The sequence below is a fragment of the Gymnoscopelus microlampas genome (genome assembly GCF_963454915.1).
Source record: "Gymnoscopelus microlampas genome assembly, chromosome: 8".
Classification (NCBI taxonomy): Eukaryota; Metazoa; Chordata; class Actinopteri; order Myctophiformes; family Myctophidae; genus Gymnoscopelus; species Gymnoscopelus microlampas.
This window is the reverse complement of record NC_139945.1, coordinates 36,830,665-36,852,027: the sequence shown is the minus strand read 5'-3', so window position 1 is coordinate 36,852,027 and position 21,363 is coordinate 36,830,665. Positions and strand designations below refer to the sequence as shown.

General features: G+C 41.8%; 1 protein-coding gene across 1 annotated transcript; it reads right to left on the bottom strand.

The window, feature by feature from the left end:
- Positions 1-572: 572 nt before the first annotated feature.
- On the bottom strand, positions 573-19,539 carry prss59 (serine protease 59, putative). The gene is made up of 9 exons (XM_084065271.1): positions 19,301-19,539; positions 18,394-18,575; positions 16,656-16,888; positions 15,111-15,246; positions 10,813-10,927; positions 5,857-6,058; positions 4,976-5,066; positions 4,642-4,844; positions 573-1,429 (listed from the first exon to the last, which is right to left on the bottom strand). The coding sequence occupies exons 1-9, from the start codon at positions 19,502-19,504 to the stop codon at positions 1,320-1,322; spliced, it is 1,476 nt and encodes a 491-aa protein (XP_083921397.1). The 5' UTR covers positions 19,505-19,539; the 3' UTR covers positions 573-1,319.
- Between the last annotated feature and the right edge of the window lie 1,824 nt (positions 19,540-21,363).

Genomic DNA, 21,363 nt, shown 5'->3' with positions numbered 1-21,363 from the left:
ACAAAATCTCAACTTAATATGCCACCCACCTGGGATGGTGCTGATGCGTTTTAAATTCAGGGCAGGAATTTTGGATGGGTGTACTGTGCATGTGCATGTGTGTGTGTGTGCGTGTGTGTATGTGTTTGTTTTGCTTGAGCAGGGTCTTAGAAGTCCAGCTGGGGTGCAGAGTAGATTGTTGTGAAAATAAACGGTGTGTGTGTATTGAGAGGTTAACTGAGGAATTGAATGAACACAACCCACACAGCTGTGTATTGGGATCATGCCCTAAGGGGCTTCCTTTTTTTTCTTCTATGGCAGACGAGAATGCTATGAAAGTACTACATGTATCTGGCTCAAAGATGTGACACACCATAGAGCTTTTTTTTTTTAACATTACCCAATATTCTGAATGGTCTTTGTGTCTAATGTCTTAGTCATGGTGATACAGCTTAACCTGACTCTGTCAAATGGAAGAAGCTTGCGACACACATTTTGTTTCAAATGAGATTTCCGGAGGGAGGGGGGTTTACCAGGCTAGATACAGCTTAAGACACGAAACATTTCACAAGAGACCTACAAGTGAAAGTGACCAAACTTGTGCTGCATCATGTCTGTGCAACAATTTAATGTGAAATTGTGTGAAATTAATTTGTTTTCTTTTGGAAAGTTTGACACTGACAGGAAAAGATAATAGACATTACACAGCCATGTGCTGTTGGATAACCAACCTTAACATGTAGATGTGATTTGTTAATACCATAGGATACAGAGCAGCAGTATTGTATTAATGATCCAAAACACAATATTGGTAAAACATCCACATAAGCCCATGAGCAGCGACCAGCATTTCCTTTTGTTAAAAGCCAACATTCATCACATTATGTAATACATTACAACAAAAATGACCTAGGATAATTGTATCTGTATTCATAAAATACATTTGGAAGTACTCACCTTATTTAATTATTGATAGTGAGTTAGAAGAAATCCTGCAGGTCCCACTATGTATGTGCTGGGTAGTTATTGTGCATTCCCAGAACAGCTTAATGTTAAAGTTGGGACATTCAAAAAGAGAAATCAAATCTAGGGCCATGCTAAGTTTCAATCTGAATGATAAAAAGAAAAAAAAAAACATCTCTTTAATCCATGAGTACAAAACAGATAGCCTCACATACAGTACAAAAAGTACCTGAACATTAGCGCTTTTAGAGCCTTTTCTCTGCAAAACAACAATCCTTGCCGTGCTTACACAAAAGCAGAAGCCTGATTCCAGCATCAGTGATTAAACATCAAAGTGATCAATTTGCTCTCTAGTGATTGGCTAGTCTAATCAGAGGTCATTGTTTCAACCATCGCTGAAGGAGAATGAAGACGTGGTCCCGTGCCATGGTAAGCTGGGGAAGGTCCTGGCTTCTTTCAGGGTACATGTTGGCACAATGGGCTGTCCCTGGGTCACAAGAGAGATGGAGGAATGGGAGGGAAAGTGGATAACGGAGGTATAAAACATGGCTATGCAGTGCAAACTACTAGTGTTCTTATACAGCTTGTATTACCAAACCAGAACACTGGGCGAACTCTGTCTTTTTGAGGCATTGATCCACTCAAGGTCATGTTGCTAAATGAAAGACCATAATGACTCCCTATTTGGGTATAATACTAAACATGTGTTTATGGGAATTAATCATCTCATTCCGTGCAGCCGTATTCCTGTAAAATTGTTACAAATAGACAGGACAAAAAAAACACTGTTGGGAGTGGCCAGATTGGCTTCATGGTGGCAAAAAGGACTTACAGTAAAAGCGAAATGGGTCAGTTACTGGGAAGTCAGAAATCCTCAGAAAGAAATAGAATCTCAAGAAGGGTAAGTGGTCCCTGTAAGTCTCCAATAAGCACAACAGTGGTCCCCATGTTAGTCAGGGTGGTGGTCCCTGATTCATAATCAGTTGAAGATTCCTGTTCTAAGGGAAGCAGAGGTCAACAAGCCTTTTGTCCAACTGTTCTGGGTCAGTCAGTTTTATCATTTGAAAAATAATGAATGATTATACAAAATTAAATTGCGTATGATGGTGGAGAGGGAAGCAACAAGTGTAAAATATGAGAATAGAGCTGCAGCAAAATAGACTGCCCTTGATTGCAGTGGGTAAACTGTCAGATCAAAGCCTTGCAGATGATACTGGTTCACAATGTATAGCTGCAGTGTGTAATAACTGGGGAGGCCCAGGAAGCCTATTCAGCCCCTAGTCATGCAGACTGTCAACATTAATCAAAGGATAAATTGGCAGTGTTAAGAGCTTATGAGTTAGCTCCTGTATCCTGAATATCTTGGAGATGGATAAGCAGATGTGGAATTTGCTTGTGTGAATTGCAGTGTAATTTTAATCGATGTATGACTGCACACAGAGAGTCCACAGAATCGTTATTTAAAATAATGTTTCTTGAAGGTTCATATTGCCACCTACATTAAAGTTTGCAGAGTGCCCAATGCTGCTGTACTGGAAGATGAGTGATTCTGTCCAGACCCATCACCAAACCCTGTGTTTGGCAGCCAAAGGTTGTGAACAAACTCAGCTTGTCAATGAAGAAAATTCTCCATTTAAAAGAGAAGGCTATTTATAACGTGTAGGGAGAGAAAAGGATTCTGTTAAAATCTTGTGTGATACAGGTGCCTTGGATTCTTTCATTTCAGGCTGTGCTTCTTTTTTTCCTCCTTTCTTCTTTTGCATTTTTGCCTGCGGATTTGGTTTAACAACTTTAAGTGCACCCTTGCACAAACAAAACTGAGCTTTACTCAGACCTTGTGCAGGGGGGAGTGTCAAGATGTGGTGTCTGGGCTGTGTGTGTGTGTGTGTGTGTGTGGGGGGGGGGGGGGTGCATATTTGGCATGATGTATTTCCACCCCCAGTTACTTTCCTTAAGTTAAGAGTTTTTAGAGCTTGTGCAGTGACTTGTGAAATGAGTAAAGCCAAATGTAACTATTTGGTTCTTCCTGAGAAGAACCAAGATTTCAGGAGGAGTCCCTGAGCAGCCTATCCCCTGAAGGAGTGTAATATAGAGGAACATGTTTCGCATGAGGAGTAGGAGAAGAGATGGCTGGTTATTTCTCCTCACCGCGTGACTACTGTTGCTTGTTTGTACTGTACTTCCTGCATTAAGATTTACTGGTGAGAACATGGGTTCTGGGGAATGCATTGCAGGAGATCCTGTTATTCAGATAGCTGTGCCCATTAAGTTCACATGGGGATGTGCCTGGTTATTTACAGGAAAACATTTTTTTTTTGGCCTGGTTTTAAGAAATATGTATTGTATAACATGAATATTCTTCTGGGTCAACTCTTTTACTTTAGAAACTGGGCCATCAAAAATCCAATATGGCGGTAATTTTTCAAGATGGCCGCCAAATCAACAAGTCATATCTATATTTCTTGCACATTTTAGGAAACATTTCACCATAATAGATATATCTATGTTCTACCATGGGGTTGACGAGAGGAGAAATGGGGAGTGATGAGCATGAGCATTTGTGTTCGGGTAGCTCAGTTGGTAGAGCTCTTGCCTTTGGACCACAAGGTCATGGGTTTGATCTGGGCACCGTCAACTCAGCGTATGAGTAGCGCGGCTTGAGTCCTGTGGTAAGTGCCGATGTTAGGTGTGAAGACAGAGAAAACCTGCCAGGTCAGGTAGGTTATTGTGGGCCAGCAATGTTCGGAATTCGCCAATCAGGATGGAATATGACAAATCGGACGGAACCGTCTTGATCACTTGACTATAGAGATAATGTGTACCGATTTGCATGATATTTGAAAAAGGAAAAATTATAATTGTAATATCATCAAGTAATGATGGAACATGAAGAAAGAACAATGCTGTGTGGAGCTCAGGGAGGAGATAAGAAAGGCAGCCAAAGATATGAAGAAAGTAGGCAGGAGTACAAGGAGATGATGAGTAAGGCGAAGAGAGAGGTGCCGAGGGCTAAGGAAAATAGTATGAGAAATTGTATCAGAGGTTGGGCACCAAGGAGGGAGAAAAGGAACTGTACCGATTGGCTAGACTGACAGATGCAACGAAATGGGAATGATGTGCAAAAGGTTACGGTGATAAAGGATAGAGATGAAAATGTTTTGGGGATGCTATGAGTTAGGAGTGAAAAGGAAGGACATCATCAGCAACTGCTAAATTAAGAGGATCAGCCCAGGTTAGAAGGTCTGGGGATAAAGCAAGAGAGCCGAGGTTTGGATACAGTACAGTATGTGAAAAGGAGGGATGAGGGGTAATTGGGAGAATGATGCTGAAGATGTAATAAGAGGAGAAGAGGAAGGCCAAAGAGGAGGTGAGAGACGACATGCAGGTGGCAGGAGTCACAGAGTTAGTCATGAGATTTCTTTTTGGTTTGAGTTTGCCTGTGAGCACAGTTGTATGGCGTGTTTTTGAAATGTTTTAACATAACTTAAATATACTATGGGAGTGTTATTTGGTGATTGGCCTCACAATGCTGAAATACAAGATCAGTCTAATTTTGGCATCCATCTTGAAATAAATGTAATCTTTGATCACTCTTTGATTTAAATCTAAGAGTGATCTCCAAAGATGATTTGTACCAAATGTCACGCTTGTATCACCATTTGAACGATCCCCGAAAATATTGCTGTTATCTGCTACTACCTTTAATGAAGACCGCGGGGAGATCAGGAGTGATGTCGCGGGTGATGCCCAGGGCGTGCCAGGGGTCGATGGAGCCGTTGGGGAAGACTATCCTGGCGGCGTGGATGTTGTAGCCGCCATAGTACTCGTTGGTCTGGGCCACCGCCTCTGCCAGTGTCTCAGCACTCACATTGTACAAGTCTGCACACTGCTTGACGTGGTACCTGGACATAAACAGGATAATCACTAACACATAGTAGAGATGACATGGAAAGTGTTGTTAATGGTGTTTTTCTATGAATATATCATCATCACATGATGATACAACATACACACGTAGGCACAGTATACTCACGGCAGAGGAAAGCCACCAAAGGGCTGGTTCGGTGAATCCGTGCTCTGGTAGAAACCAAACTCGGTGCAGGTTTGGTAGACCCACTGTCTCCCTGAAACACACACACGCACACACATTTCCCATGCTCAGCAAATTTACATATGTTATGCCACCTAAAACAAGCCAAGCACTTAACTTGGAACATTAAATTCCAAGACAACACAACAAAAGCTAACAATGAGTCTAAAATAGGGTTTTTCCCAAGAAAAGTATTTGAGAGTGAAGCCAAATACTCCAAGGAGGGGGGGGGGGGAACAGTTAATACAGCCCCCCCCCCTGCAGCATTTTAAGAGACCACTTCCTCTCCCAGTGATCCCCACTAACATATTAAGCCACCAACAACAGAGGAAACGAACGCTGGAACTGTAATAGTAGCCCAGGGCAGGGGCACAAAATGTAAAATAGACTTTTCCCGTCTTAAAATAGGCCTTTTCCACAGTAAAAAATAAAGAACATTAAATTGAAACGGGAAGGAACAACCAGTGACTTTCCAAATACACTTTGGATGTGAAATGCATTTATTTAACTGTACAAAAGTAGCCAGTAATTACAAGCACACAATTAAGTAAGTACAGTTGGAGGGGAATCAGGGGATTATTGTTGGCATCAGCCGAGAAAGAGGGCGCCTATCTCCTTTACAAGGTGCCACGCCAGGTGGAGCGCCACCACTACCTTTTGCTCCCAGACAGTATACCACACGTCTTACTTATCCAAGTCAAGATCAAATCCATAACCTTGTGATTCAAAGGTGAGCGCTCTACTGACTGAGCTACCCGAGCGCTAAATTGCATGACTCAAAATATGTGATAAACATATGCAGCCCACCCCTCATAAACACCTACCTCCCCCTGCACCGGGTCCATCCCAGGACGTGTTGGTCATGTCTCTAAGGTAGTTGGCGTAGTTGGCGTCAAGGCACTTCATTGAGAAGGTGTCCATCATGAGGCGTGCCACGGCCACGTAGCGGTCGTAGGGTCCCCCCAGTGAGGCATCTGCCATCACCCCACACAGCACTTTGATGGTGATATTGGTACCCACCACACCCTGCAATGGCACAACACTGGGCTTACATCATTGGTTCACAAACTTTTCAGCTCAAGCACCTAAAAGAGACATTTGCGATGCAAATGTACAAAAATACATTATGAATTAATCACTTAAGCCCCATTTCAAAAATTGTTGAATACGCTGATCTACAAGCTCCCAACGCGACGCGTTGTGAGCTTGTAGATTTGCCATTTCTTAAATGTCTTTTACATTTATGGATATATTTTTTGGGTGAAAATCTCTGAATTCTTTTGAAAATTGTTTGACTTTTTAATAAGAATCTTATTTGTCATGTTAATATTTATTTATTTTCACATAATTTTTATTGAAGAAGTCAGTTTTACAGGAGGATAAACAATGACAGAACTCTTCAAATTCTCTGTGAAAAAAAACAAACGCACAAGACAAACACAAACCCCCCCTCCCAACCCTCACAAGAAAGTAAATTACATGGTATTAAAAAGTACAGAAAAGAGGGCAAAAAGTGGAAAAAGGAGAGAAAAAAAAAGACAAAAACAAAACCTGAGAAAAAGAAAAAGAAAAAGAAAAGGAAAATAAAACTCAGCCAAAAGAGTATCCGAGTAGATGACATGACAGCATGTATTATACAAACAAGGCACAGAGAAAGCTCAACCCACACCGTTCTCAAACACTTGAGGGGTCACCTCGAGCACGGGAGCCACTTGTCTCCTAATAATTTCATTATTCCTAATGTGCAAAATGTTGACTCAGATCTCTATATTCCTGCATTCAACACATTTCTGGCTAACCACAAAACCAAATGCAATTACCATTTTACGGGGCTGAAAAATGTATCACAGGTTTGATTCTCACTGTACTTCCTCTATATTTACTTACAGCCCTTTGTTCAGGTCTTGTGCAATACCAGCACATTGAGTTTACATTCATCAAAACTATCTGGGCATGTATGAGAAGGAATGGCACTGGCAGAGGCTGATCTGGGTCAATGTGGAATGTGCTCCTGTGTCGAGAGATAACATAGTAGTTAAGGCCCCTATCCTTGGACCAACGTAAGTTGGGATCCTATCAGAACCTTCTCTCCTCATATTTCCCTATGTTGCTTCTCTCTTATTCAATGAGTAAAATACAATCTAAAGCCTAATTTATACTCTGTTGCAGCTTGAAAATCTGTTATTTCCGATGAGAAATGTTTGTGGGATGAAGAATTAGGCTTAAAGGGTGAATGTTTTGTTGCAAGCCATTGTTGCACACCAAAAATAGCCGATATACAAACTTACAGTTTGCAGCACTTGGTTGTGCACCTTGTACAACCAAGTATAAATCATCCCTTTGGGGGAATGGACTAGCCACTCACTTAAAAAAAGTGAATGCAAAACAGAAGCACTATAAACTACAAATGAACCAGGACTAATACTCTGTCCAACATTAATGGTTGCCAGATTGCCCATGGCAAGTAAAGCCTGCAAGTAAAACCTGTCTAGACTAATTCAGCCCAATGTTTCGTTTTCATTTGATTTCTCCTATCGGTTGTGGGCTGCTGCTGTCTCCCTTGGCTGAACCTCTCTGCCAAAGCAGTGCTCCAGAATTAAATGCGACCAAAATGAGTATGCAAGTAAACATTGCATGTGGCTGCCTTCGTGGTCTATTGTCTCTCCCAGCCTGCAAGTTCATCATCAGAGCCTGTTCATCATCTACATGCGTAGTCACTTCTCAGACTGGATTTAACACATTAATTAGTTCCACAAGCGCTTGGTTCTAATATGGGACACAGGTCTCTGGTGGGGTATGTTGAACCTTCGTACTCGGACCAGAGCTGCGATTATGCTACCTAAAAAGCAGTCACAAACTACATAGAAAACATTCTAGTATGAATAGCATGAGTGCGTGTCAGGAAATATTCCTCCACATACATGAAAATAAACAAAATGTGTACATGTACTATGCCAAACTTCCTCAACTGCCATTATGGGCCAATAGTCCTGATGGTGGCACTAAAGCAACCATTTAAATCTTGAAATTTGAGAAAAACTCAGGTGTAAGTGCTATCATTTCGCAATTTCAGCAAAATGTTATATGTTTATTAAAAGTAATGATGTCAGTTGCACTACATACAACTCAACTTACTGCTTGCTGCAGTGAAACAGTAATAACAGGAGTTCAAACACAAACAGCAATTGAAGGATCACTTCACCCATTTCCAACCATATCTTGAATCTTCATATGTCCTCACTAATTCCCATTATAAGAACGCACAATTTCAATCCACTCAGTGTCTCATTGGTGGGCTATGGACAGTTCAGAAACCAGACTACCAATGACAGAAACTAAGCTAACAGAAACATCAGCCTTTGTCTCAATACTGGAACGTTTGCATGCTAAAATAGAAGCCATTGTTCTTGCGTTAATAAAAAACATTTAAACAAAGTTTGAAATCTTCTTTGAAATTACTAATCCTGACTACAGATGTTACTGGTAAGCAGGTTTCTGAACTGTCCACAGCCAGGTTTCTCTGAGACACTGAGTGGTTAGACAGGAATGGTGCCATCCTATAATGTACACACACACATTTAACATCTGTATTTGCGTTCACATTTTAACAAGAAATTCTTGAAAACAAACAATAGTAGATGCACAAACTTGGCAAAGCTCAACAACAAGTATTTCAGGATACAGATGACGGGTACAGGAAGCATCGCCTTCTCCATAAATGGCGACTGCCAATTATCACAGACACTGAACAGAATTTTGCCAATGCCTTAGCTCTTGACTTAGGCATTCCTGCAATCTGCAGGTGTCTCACAACTGATTTGTGGACATTACAGAGGCTTCCAAATATGAACACAAGCAGTTTACATTTGTAAGGCAATGGATTTTAGTTACTGTTGAAGTAGCCTATATTGAGACAGAAATATATGCACCGCACAACTGGTAACAGTATCCCCTACTAGGCAGGGCAAGTAGACATTTAGATTGGGCAAGTAGATTTGACAAGTATTTGCCCTGCAGGGCAAGTAGGAGAAAAAAAAACTTAACGCCGGACCCTGTATCTCCTCTACTGCATCTTCCTTTCTAGGTAAAACTGGGGAACTGTTGGTATTTGCTTTCACAAGCTATAGTCTTACATCATTTTCTCCACCCCCCGATTTTATAAAGCACCCCAGTGCCAACACCTCGAGCGTGGAAGCCCAAGTTTTGATTTCCCTGCTTGGGTTACACATAGCTCCATCCTGCTCTCCTCTTATCCAAATTCCTTTGTGGTACCTAAAACTTGGTAGTGAGCCCTACACTTCAGCCCTTTGGCCCAGAGGAGGCAGCTTCTTGCTGTGTTTGTGTGTTAGCGCTGTGGACTCCGTAGCCCACTGCTCCTCTGGGTTTCTTTATAAGCGTCTCTTGTCGCCTGGGGCGACAGGAAACCAGAGAGACCAAAGACTCTTTTGTTGCTTTTTCACATCAGCTTATTGGTAACCGGACTCACGTCTCCTCAAGGCAACAGGGGGATAGAGAAAGAGAGAGAGAGAGAGAAAGAGGGAGAGAGAGAGAGATGGGGAAAGAGAAGAGAGGAGGAAGGGTGTGTCATAGTGAAAAAGGGGACCAAGGGCACCCATAAAGAAAAGCGGTGGAGAGAGTGGGAGGTGATAGATAATGATGGGGACAAAGAAAAAACAACTTTTGTGTGCGTCGAAGCAAAACACAGCCACGGAGGGGAGTCCTGTTGTCAGATATGAAACTGTCTGAAAGAGCTTGGAACGATCTTATTGCAGTATCTTGCCCCTTTTGTCTCCTCTTTGCTGTATCACAAGCTAACTGGGTTACGAGAGGGGCCACCCACATCTCAGATAATCAAAACAGGCCAGAGGAAAACCCCTAGGGAGCCCTCTTTTGGTGGTGCAGTCCTGGGGACCTCTCACTGCGACACAAAGGTGGGTTTTATGTGTTTCAACACACTACCTGGGCTGTGTGCGACCACCCCTCAACTCAATAATTCCTGGTGTCCTCGCCACCCATACTGGGTGGTACTATGTCAAACTCCAGACCTAGTGGCCAACTCCCCATAACCTTTACCCACTTCTCTCTATTCCCAGATTCCCAGACTGAGTTGTTTTTGTGTGTAGTTGTGTACGTGCGCTATGTAAGCCACAGCTTGTTAAAACAAGTTCCAATGGTTCCTCTGTTGTGATGCAGAAAGGAGATACAGATAAGATAGCAGTTCTAGGTTCATTTGTAGTTTATTTGTCTTTTTGTCTTTGTTCATGAACAATATAGTAACCATAGCACATGGTCACATTATGTGAAAAATCTAATTTAGTTGTGCTGATCTTATAAGCCGAACAAATACCACAACAAATACATCAACCTTAGGTGCACCCTGTAGGTGCAAAAGACATTTTCAACTTTATTGCAAATATGACTGGGTAGATTAGAATGTTTCTTATAAAATGGATAGTTCCGGTACTTCATTATGAATTGAACATGGCTCTTGGCTGAGCCATGTTCAACCCATTGTAAATTACTCTATTAACACACACCTGTGACCCCATTACAGCATCAAACAAATTGTGTTGCGTCTGGGTGTGTTGCCTGACAACTATTCTGCTAAATGCCTCCTAAGAACTACAGAGGGATTATTTATTATAAATGAATTACTGAGTTGTTTTTTTGTTGCCGTGATTACTTTACGAAACCTTGCCAGGTACAGTATACTGTATGTAGAAACTGAAAGCAATACGTCTTATTGAATCCCTTCTCTCCATCTCCTCTACCTCCCTCACCTCAAACTCCCTGTTGTCTTGGTTGTATTGGACCACATCCATGAAGTTGCCGGCCAGTGTCTCCAGGAGGTAGGCTGAGTCCATGTCTGACTGGAGCTGCAGCTTGGAGCACAGTCTGGGAGAGGAAAAAGAGCAGAGTGAGGAACACAGATGTGGACAGGCAAGCGCCTGAGGTGTCTCAAAGCCCAAGGCTCAAGACTCAGCAAGAGTTTATTTTCCACCTGAGGCTGTCAGAGCATTGAACAAGGACAAAAAACTAAACAAAACAAAACTGCCTTCGGTCTGTAAACATCCCTGATTGGAGTTTGGAAATATTGTACTTGCACCGATGTGTACATACTGTATATGTATATATATGTTGTATGTGTATTGTATACCTTTGATTGCTACTTACTCTCCTCCCATATTCTGCACAGTCCCCATCGGTGCTACAGTAAGGGGTTGTTTCACCCTTATCTGACCTTCTTTACCCATGCTATTCTTCACTTTTTATTTTTAAATTGAAGAAAAATAAAGTATTGTCAGTCACTGTTATTATCATCCTGCTATATTGTAATTGCACAGTCTGCGGAACATGCCACACCAATATTGCTGTGAGTGACAAATAAACCCTCTTGAATCTTAGTACACATAGGAGGGGGACAGGACATAGGGGACAGACAACAAGATGAAGGCAAGGGTTGAAGGGAAGGAAACAAGGGAAGGAGTAGAGGGCAAAAAGGAGCATTAGAGGAGGAGATACATGGTAAGTAGAGAAAGGACAAAAAGTACAGATGGAGAGGAAAGACGAGGAGTCAAGGACAGAGCGCAGTGACGAGAGAACAAAGGACACGGGAGGAGAGGAAGAGATGAGCCAGGGAGGGAGAGGAAGACGGTAGAGAAAAGAGATGAGGTAGAGGGGTAACAACAACGGAGGAAGAGAAAGAGAAAGGACAAATGGTACACAGTTAAATCCTGTGTGTTAATGTATCAATCTGTAGCTCAGACAGTGTACGAATGTAACAAGATCATTTGGTTACATTTGTGCACTCTCTGAGTTACATTAACACTCAGGACTTCGCTGGGTAGGAAAGACAGAATGAGAAAAAGGGAGGGTTCAGTTTTTGTACAATGTGGCCTGTGACCTTTGGTCTTTTTTACTGTGCAGTTGGTGACAGCTAATTGAAAACACATGGCATTACTCTGATGCTGGACGCCACTCAACAGTTCTCTCCTACAGTAGCTCTCTTGAAACCCAACACTCTGTGCTTACATGCAGTACTCAATAATCAACTCTGTATATGTATAGAGGGGAGTGTACATTTACAAAAACACAAGCACATGCACACACACACACGTTTAGTGTTGATTAGGGCAATCCGTCAAGTTGACAGTGATTAGGAGGAGGTGAACCATCCAGAAGGTGGCAGAGTTTGTATGTCTGCCTGTATTTGCCTACTGACCAAAATGTGTGTGTGTGTGTGTGTGTGTGTGTGTGTGTGTGTGTGTGTGTGTGTGTGTGTGTGTGTGTGTGTGTGTGTGTGTGTGTGTGTGTGTGTGTGTGTGTGTGTGTGTGTGTGTGTGTGTGTAAGGGGCAGTGGTCATTAGTAACTGGCCACTTCCTTCATAAGGAATCTTCTTACTGCTAATTTGCTTCTCTGCAAATGATGTTATAGGTCAGTTTTAGAAATGACCCAATCTTCGTTTGTGTGTGTAGTGCGTGTGTAGTGCATACATAGGTCAGGATGGATCCATGACGCAATCATTGTGTCTCTGAGGTATTGTGGTAAGGTAGCCAGACAGAGTAAAGGTCTGGTGTGTATGCTTCAAGCGTGTGTGTGTGTGTGTGTGTGTGTGTGTGTGTGTGTGTGTGTGTGTGTGTGTGTGTGTGTGTGTGTGTGTGTGTGTGTGTGTGTGTGTGTGTGTGTGTGTGTCTACTGTATGTGTGTGTGTGTGTGTGTGTGTGTGTGTGTGTGGGTGGGTGGGTGTGGTTCCACCACTTGACCAAGTGATGTGTGCATATCTGTATGAGGGAATGTCTGCACGTTCCTGTGTGTTCTCAGACAGACATGAACACTGTCCTCACAGACCACGGTCAAAATATCACAGATACACTGTGTGCCTGTGACATCATCCACTATAACAGTCCCCTGGCTAACCAGACAAATAAAATACGCTAAACACCCCCCCTCCCCCAGTTCCTCGTATAAACTGACTATGCCGTTACTACAACAACTCAGAACAATCCAACAGAAAATACCATCAAAGAAAAGCCATAAAACAGTGGTGATGGCAACTTATGCAAAAATACATATATAAAATACCCCACATTAAAAGAAAAAAAATATCTACAGAGAAATGTAAGTATATGGTGGGAAACAAAACAAGCAACCTTGTTCAGAAAAGAAAGAATAATGACAAATAAGCAGGAACTAATTAATGAAAGAATTGATCATGTGATGAGTTACATTTGTCACATTTGCGCAGCGAGAGTAGAGCGAGAGAGATCATTTCAAGCCTCCCAAGAGGACTGGAATGGTTCAGACATTCCAATGTCATGGACTGGGTCCAAAAGGCCCGAGGGGGACACCATGAAGCTGTAAATGGACCCCTCTCAATGGTGGACCCCAAACAGCCTACCTGCTCCCTCTGCAACGCAGTGCTCCTATCTCCAACTCTCACCTTTACACACCTGTTCACAGGCAAACTCCCACACCTGTGCTGTTCTGATCCCATCTGGCTCCTGTTGTTCACACTACCCTATTCACTGTTCCAGAGTCATCTGCATCGCTGCCGTTTATGTTAAGACATGAGGTCGATTCTACAAATGCGTTCTAAATCAGTAGTTCTCCAAGGACACCCAAAATTATATGTATTTGTTTGCGGACCCCCATCTGAAAATGCTTTTTTTTTTATTCATAAAATGATCTAAATAACAGATGTACTACAAGCTCGCAGCAGTTTCAGCACTCTGAAAAATGTGTTGCCATATATATATATATATAGCTAAAATCTAAAAATGACACGCATGCTTTCCCGGTTTTAATGGGTTAATGGGTAAAGAGAACTTGATGCGTCATTGGGTTTTGTAATGAGTGGATGTGACCATGTTAATACAAAATGACTAGCACATCTGCATTGGTTGGAGGTGGTCTCCATCTACTCTTCGGTTGCAAAATGTAGACCCTGATGTCGGATAGGACATACACTATACTGGTTGACAATGTCAATAAAGTTATTTGAAGTAGGGGGAACACCAGATTAGACACCAGAAGGACTGCCATCTTAATTGTTAACAAAAATATGTTTGAATATTCCTTAAAGAACAAACACTGATATTGTATGCGTAAACAAATATTGTATGCGTAAAACTTCAATTTAAAGACTCTAGATGTCTCTTTCTCTCTCTCTCTCTCTCTCTGTCTGTCTCTATGCGCCGGCAGTGGTTGATGCTGACCTCTTGCAAGATCAAATGAATGATTCATACATATCTTATTCTATACTCTATCCTCTGATGTTTTTTTTTGTAACTGTAGTGCAATATTTGAAGGCTTGAACTTGAGCTGATTTTATTTATGTGTTTGATTTTTTAGATGACAGTGCTTGTTTCCTTTTTAGTATTTTAATAGTATTAGTATTAGTTTTAGCAGTATTAGTAGTACTTGGTATTGTGCTTTCTGGTCTCTTGTTAACTGTACTTGTATCTCTTTTAAAGCTAACTCTGGGAGCTATGCACAAATACTTCCTATGCATTAGAGCAAATGGCAAATAAAGTCTCTTGAAAGTCTATCGAGTCTCTTGATCTCTTGATTATGTAGCCTAATTTTTATAAGGTTAGGTCATATCATAGTTTACATTCAAGCCCGGACTTGTCCGGAGAACGGACATTAATGTGCTATGATGGAACAATCTTTACCTTCACATAAAATGGGAAATTATAATCAAACCAATCTATTCAGGCAGACGCATTATGGCCTACACTTTTGTTTTAATTAAATAAAACTAAGGTACACAATTACACAAATGTGACAAGGAGGACATTTTACTGTGAGGGAAAATCCAAACAGTTTTTAAATGACTTTTTCAGCCGAGTCTAGTTGTAAACCATCTGCAATCATTACCAAACGGATTGCCTCTTTCAGCTTGACCAATGTTAAATTTGAGAGTTGTCATTTGGAGGACACTATCGCTCAATGAAAAGGTGGAAATGGAAATTATCTCAGGAGCTAAATATAGTTCAAGCTAGGGGGCAGAACAGAGTTTGCAGTGCATTAGTATCAATAACAAAACTGGATGGTTTAGTGGAGCCATTACTGTACCTGAAGTCTTTGGTGATGTTGTCCCAGGCCTCTGGGTCTTTGAGGCGCTCCAGAAGGGTGTTGGAAGCCTTTTTCACCAGTAGGGGGCACTCTGCATTTTCGGAGGCTAAAGAACGCCAGACCACCTCCAAATACTCTGACAAAACACAGGACAGAGAGGGTGACTGATAGCACATGAGAGAGAAACTGAGGGACAGAAAAAAACATAGACATAAATACAGATGGATCAAAGAAAGAAGAATAAACACACACAACTAAAACTCTTAAACTTGGGTTAATTTAAAAAGGACAAATCTAGACTGTTTCAAAACCATGCACTTAAAAAGTATGACTCCGTCTTCTGTCAGCTACAGTACGTAAATTATCCAATATAGCTCAACCTGAGTGCGTGTGTGTGTGTATTTAAACAACTCAGTGAGGGTGAAATTATTACTTTCCACCAAACAGTGAATGTTGCGGTTTATGAGTGTGTGTTCGAAATGAATGTTATGAAAACAAGGTCCACCCCCTCTCTGTGAGGAAGAGGCAAGCACTTACCGGTAATAATACTGGCCGTGTTGTTCTGGGAAATAATCATTTGTGTGCTACATCTGAAAGATATCTGACGTCAATAAGGTTGTCTGTGTGTGTGTGTGTGTGTGTGCGTGCGTGCGTGCGTGTGTGAGTGTGCGTAGGACTTGTCAGTGTAAATGAAGCCAAAGTGTGTGCACTGCAAAATCATGAGGGTTAATTTAACCTCTGAGTGTAAAAATGGACCCTCATAGGATTTTACTGTGCGTGCATGCATTTGCGTGCATGCACGTGCGTGTGTGTGGGTGGAAGAAGGAATGGACCCTGTTCAAAGAAAGTGCAGCCTTTGAAGAAAACAAGGTCCAGAGCCAAACACAACACAGACACAGACACTGATACCGATAGAGACAGAGAGAGAAAGAGAGAAGCCTCCCGAATCTTTCATCTTTAGAAACACATCCAGCAGCACAGATTGCAATACTACGTAATACTCTGCTGCAAATATGGCAGCAGAAAATTACAAAGTAACTGAAACATGGGGGTAATGATTGTTCTTAAATCTTTGCAAAGTGCCAAAGAAGTATAATGTCTGTCTGACAGGCAGATCAAACAAGGCATGTCTCACATTGCTCAAATTGGATGTAAAATAAGAAAATTATTTTACGTATTATCAACACAGCTATGTTTTGGTTTGGATGTCTGGAACAGCAGGTTTCTCAGTAAGGCCTTTATGTCCCACCGTGCTTTAGTGATAAGAGTAGAGAGCCACATATGGCCAAATGTTAACCTGTAAACTTCAACATCTGCCATCTACTTACACTAGTATTGTCTGAATGTAGTGTTCTGTAAAGACCTGAAGCAATTCTGTATGTCCATAAACTTTGTTGGAAGTTGGGTAACCTGTCACCACACTTCGGTACCAAAGCAAATTGCTTGGATGTGTTTCTGATTCTAAATCTGATGGCTAGGTTTGTGTTTGAGCCCGTCTGTCTGTCTCTCTGGCTGCATATTGTGTCACACTACGTTTCATCCTACCTGGGAAGTTAACTGCAGCATGAACGGGTGCGCTGGTGGCCACAGAGGCATGGACCAGGTGAGGGTACTTAAGCCTGAACCAGGCAGCCAGCGAACCTGGGTACGAGCCACCAAATGCCACCCACTTCCTCTGGGTCAGCCCCTGACTCTCTGCCATGACCGTGCGGAAGTGAGCCAAGTCGGCCAAGGCCTGGCGACTGCTGAGGAATCGCAGGCTATCTGTGCTCAGGTCACTGAATGGAGATAGGAGGAAGAAACAGTCTAATTTATTTATTAGTCCAAAGTGCATATTTAAGTGTCTGTTTTTTTCTAAGTATGATGACATACAACCATAAGTGAAAGTATTTATTGGCTACTGTGTTTTACCAGAATATGTTTAGCATATGCTGAAATACTAATACTAGTCTAGCAAGTTATTTTGAATACCGGTCCTTTAAACTGCTGTGACACATAAACATGAAGTGAGGTAAACATTATTCATGGGCTCTTCAACATTATTGGGCTTTGTCAGTATAAGAGAACTAAAACAGAAATTCTTACTCTCTATACGAATGACAGGCTGCCATCTAGTGGTGAACTGGACACATCAACAACAAATGTGGGTCAAATGCACTACAGGAAGAAGAGACCACCCTCTGGATTTTGGTTCTTTCTGTTCGTTTCATTCTTTAACATGCTGACTGTTGATCTAACGGCCATGAGAAGATGCTGTGATTCTTTCATCCTTGAATATTTTTAAATTGGTATTATGGTCTGAGAGGCCCTGCAAGCATTTCACTGAATGTTCACTGAAGCTCAAATCAAAGGGACACCAAACTAGGAACCCAACATCAAGTGCACCAGGTCCACTTATGTGACAGACATCATTCTACTTCTATGACTCTTCTACACAATACATCTACAGGTGCACTACCCATGATCTGGCACAGCCGTTGAGTAATATAAAAGTATTATTCTGAGAACAAGGGTCCCCTGTCACAAAATAATAATGATGTGGTAAAGAACACAACAGAATAGAATTAACAGAAGAAAAGAGCAGAAATGTGCTAAATGCCCAAGAATCAAAACGGGGTTGCTTTGGCTTTTATATCTACAAGGATCATAGGGTAGAGCGGCCCTTTGGGAAAACCGGTTCCCGGTTCGATCCCCAGCTCCTCCTGGCTTAGTCAGTGTCCTTGAGCAAGACACTGAAGCCCTAACTGCTCCCAATGAGCGGATTGGTACCTTGCATGGTTTCCTCTGCCATCGGTATATAAATATACATGTGAATGCGTGATTTTCACACCCATTATAAAGCACTTTGGATAAAGGCAGTTTATAAATGCACCATTTATCATTTAGGACGGTGGTTCTCAACCAGTGGTCCGGGGACCACCAGTGGTCCTTGAGGCGGTTCCAGGGGGTCCCCAGCTAAAGGTGTCAATACATTTTCACCCCTTTATCCATATTGTAAACGTTGGCTATTCAAAAACAGCAGATATATAAGCTCACAGCGTGTCACTTCGTGCCACGCTGCGAGCTTGTAGATCTGCTATTTTTTAACGTTTTCGAAAAAAAGTGAAGAATTTAGTAGAATTTTGCATTTTTTTTTAACACAAATCTTCTCTTCTGGGGGTCCCTGGCACAAAACATTTTCAGATGGTGGTCCGCGGCCAAATGTATATCAATTTAGGGGTCCTTGGCATGAAAAAGGTTGAAAACCACTGATTTAGGACACAGTAGTGTCTGTGACACCTACACTGTGGGACGACTCTTTCCATAGAAGCGGTGCTCCAGCATCAGACACAGGGCTCCTAGTTTCTGGGCGTAGATGAGCCAGGTGCCGTTCTCCATCCACGCCGCGTTGGCCGGGCCCTCTCCACCTATCATTAGAAACACCGGACCACCCGCCTGGTGGAACTTGTCATTTACAAAGTACCTCTGGGGCGCAAAGGAGAGAATGTGGGTTAGTATTCAAGGATACTATGTCATATATATGGTAATTCTTTCTGCATGACAGGTCTGAAGGTCACACACACACACACACACACACACACACACACACACACACACACACACACACACACACACACACACACACACACACACACACACACACACACACACACACACACACACACACGTAAGTAACTAAGTAAATTTACTCAAGTATTGAATAAAAGTTCAATTTTGAGGTATTTTTACTTTACTGGGGTATTTCCAATTTTCAGTACTTTTACTCCACTACATCTCAGAGGCAAATACTATATTTTACTCAACTTTTACTGACAACTTTAGCTACTAAATACTTTGTAGATTTTAATTATTATTACAAAACATACATTATAACCACTTCAGCTCTGTATACTATACATTTTGGCCAATTGAAAATAGCCGATCTACAAGCTCACAATGCGTAGCGATGTGACGCATTGTGAGCTTGTAGATCTGCTATTTTCAAAAGATCTGTATACAATTGAAATTAAAACTTGTGAAATGGGACATTCTGCATAATCAGTACTTTCTACTTTTGTTACTTTAAGTACATTTTGATACCAACACTTTTGTACTTTTACTCAAGTAAATTCACACACACACACACACACACACACACACACACACACACGCACACACGCACACACGCACGCACGCACGCACGCACTTACTTGCTTCCATACTCGGCTGTCTGCACCATTAAAGTGGTCCAGTTTCTGGGTGAACCATAGCTCCTCAAAGTCAGCCCCTCTGCCCAGAACCTTCACCTGATCAAATCTCCTAAAGCCTTTGAAGCGGCCCTCGCAGAGAACACAGAGACATAACAAGAAAAGGGTTGAAGTGCATAGAAACGCTCTACACCCTGTGAGAGACATACTGATACTGACTGCAAAAAGGAAACAAATGCATGTGATTCAGTTCCATATGGAACTAAATCACATGATCATATTATGATCATGTGACCATATTATGATCATGTGACTATGTCTTCTTCCTGTGCGGTATAGTAGGATGCCATTACAGTAAGGCGGCCCGAGGCTGCCATCTGTTGGAATATTTATATCTAAAAGCTGGAATTAATCAGTGGTGGAAAAAAGTACTCACATTTTTTACTCAAGTAAAAGTATCAATACTGCGATGTAGAAATACTCCGTTACAAGTGCAAGTCCGGAATTCAAAATTGACTAGAGTAAAAGCACAAAACTATCGGCATCAAAATATACATATATATAGGCCTATAGTACCAAAAGTAGTACATTGTGCAGAATGTCCTATTTCACCATTTCAAAATCTCTTGAAAATAGCAGATCTACAAGCTCACAATGCGTCGGGTAGATCTGCTATTTTCAAATGACCAAAATATATAGAGGGCTAAAGTGGTTATTGTTTTTGTAATAATATTAAAAATCCACAAAGTAGTTAGTAACTACAGTTTTCATATAAGTGTAGTGGAGTAAAAGTATAATATTTTCCTCTGAGAATCTCAGACTGAGATGTAGTGGAGTAGAAGTATAACTAAGTACTGAAAATTGTAAATACTGAAGAAAGTAAAAACTCACAATTGTACTTACATGTAAGTACAGTACTTACATGTACTTAGTTACTTTACACCACTAGTACACACAACATATATATACTACAGGTTTTTAACAATGCAGCCTGTCTCCTTGAATTTTGATACTCTTTGGTTCTCAAAGTGGGGCCCGGGGACGCGGGGGACCCCCAGGGATCCTTGTTGAGGAGGGGATTCCAGGGGGTTGTGAGCTTGTAGATCTGTTATTTTTGGATCTTGCAACTTGTTTTTATTTAAACAAACCTTCTCTTATGGGGGTCCCCTCCCTGGCAAAGAATATTTCCAAATGAGTGTCCGCCTTGAGTTGGGGTCAGCGCTATTATAACTATGGGTCAGCGGCCAAATAAAGATATCAACATGGGGGTGTGTGCCTGTGTGGTGTACTGTACAGCATTGGTTCTCAAAGTGAGGTCCGGGGACCCCAGGGGTACTTGAGGGGGTTCCAGGGGGTCCCCAGCTAAATGATGGATAGGAACCAAATGGACCCTTATGGCTCTGTAACTCTGAAAGCGTACACATGGAACCAAATGGACCCTAACGGTTCCATTTGGTTCCATTTGTACACATTCAGAGTTAAATTAACATAGATTTTACAATATAAATTGGGGTCCCAGAGATAGAAATGCCATTAAATTTGGTCCGCAGCCTAATGCATGTCAAACTGGGGGTCCTTGAAATTAAAAAGGTTGAGAATCACTGCTAGAGCCGTAAAAATCTTCTCTTATGGGGGTCCCTGGCTTATCTTTTCAAATGGGGGTCCGCGGGATAATAAGTGTCAATTTAGGGGTCCTTGAGTTTGATAACCACTGCTGTACAGTGTACATGAACCAGTGGCCAACAGGCGGAGGTAGCGACACCTCCAACTCAAACCGACGAAGAACTCGTAGACAGAGTTGCCATGTCCGCTTATTATAAGCGACTTTGGGCTTGTTTTTATGTAAAGTTGCTTAGCAGTTGCGGGTTGCGTTTTTTTTGGGGCTTGTTTCTAAGTGTTGTCGCTGATTTGGGATTGTTTCCTAATGTTGTTTAAACTAGTGTTTCTCAAACAATTTCATCTCAAGGCCATATACCCCCCCCCATCTGAAAATGTTTTGTGCCAGGGAGAGACCCCCCATGCAAGATTTGTGTTGTTGAAATGTTTCAATTTATTATTCATTTATT

What these genes read in the sequence shown, in the direction of transcription:
- prss59 (XM_084065271.1), bottom strand. Translation starts at nt 19,504, where the DNA reads ATGTCTCTCACAGGGTGTAGAGCGTTTCTATGCACTTCAACCCTTTTC. An exon ending in AAGACAACAGGGAGTTTGAG is followed by an intron (nt 6,059 to 10,812) that starts GTGAGGGAGGTA and finishes GTGCCATTGCAG; the next exon opens with GGTGTGGTGGGTACCAATAT. An exon ending in CCCCGCGGTCTTCATTAAAG is followed by an intron (nt 1,430 to 4,641) that starts GTAGTAGCAGAT and finishes CTTGTGACCCAG; the next exon opens with GGACAGCCCATTGTGCCAAC.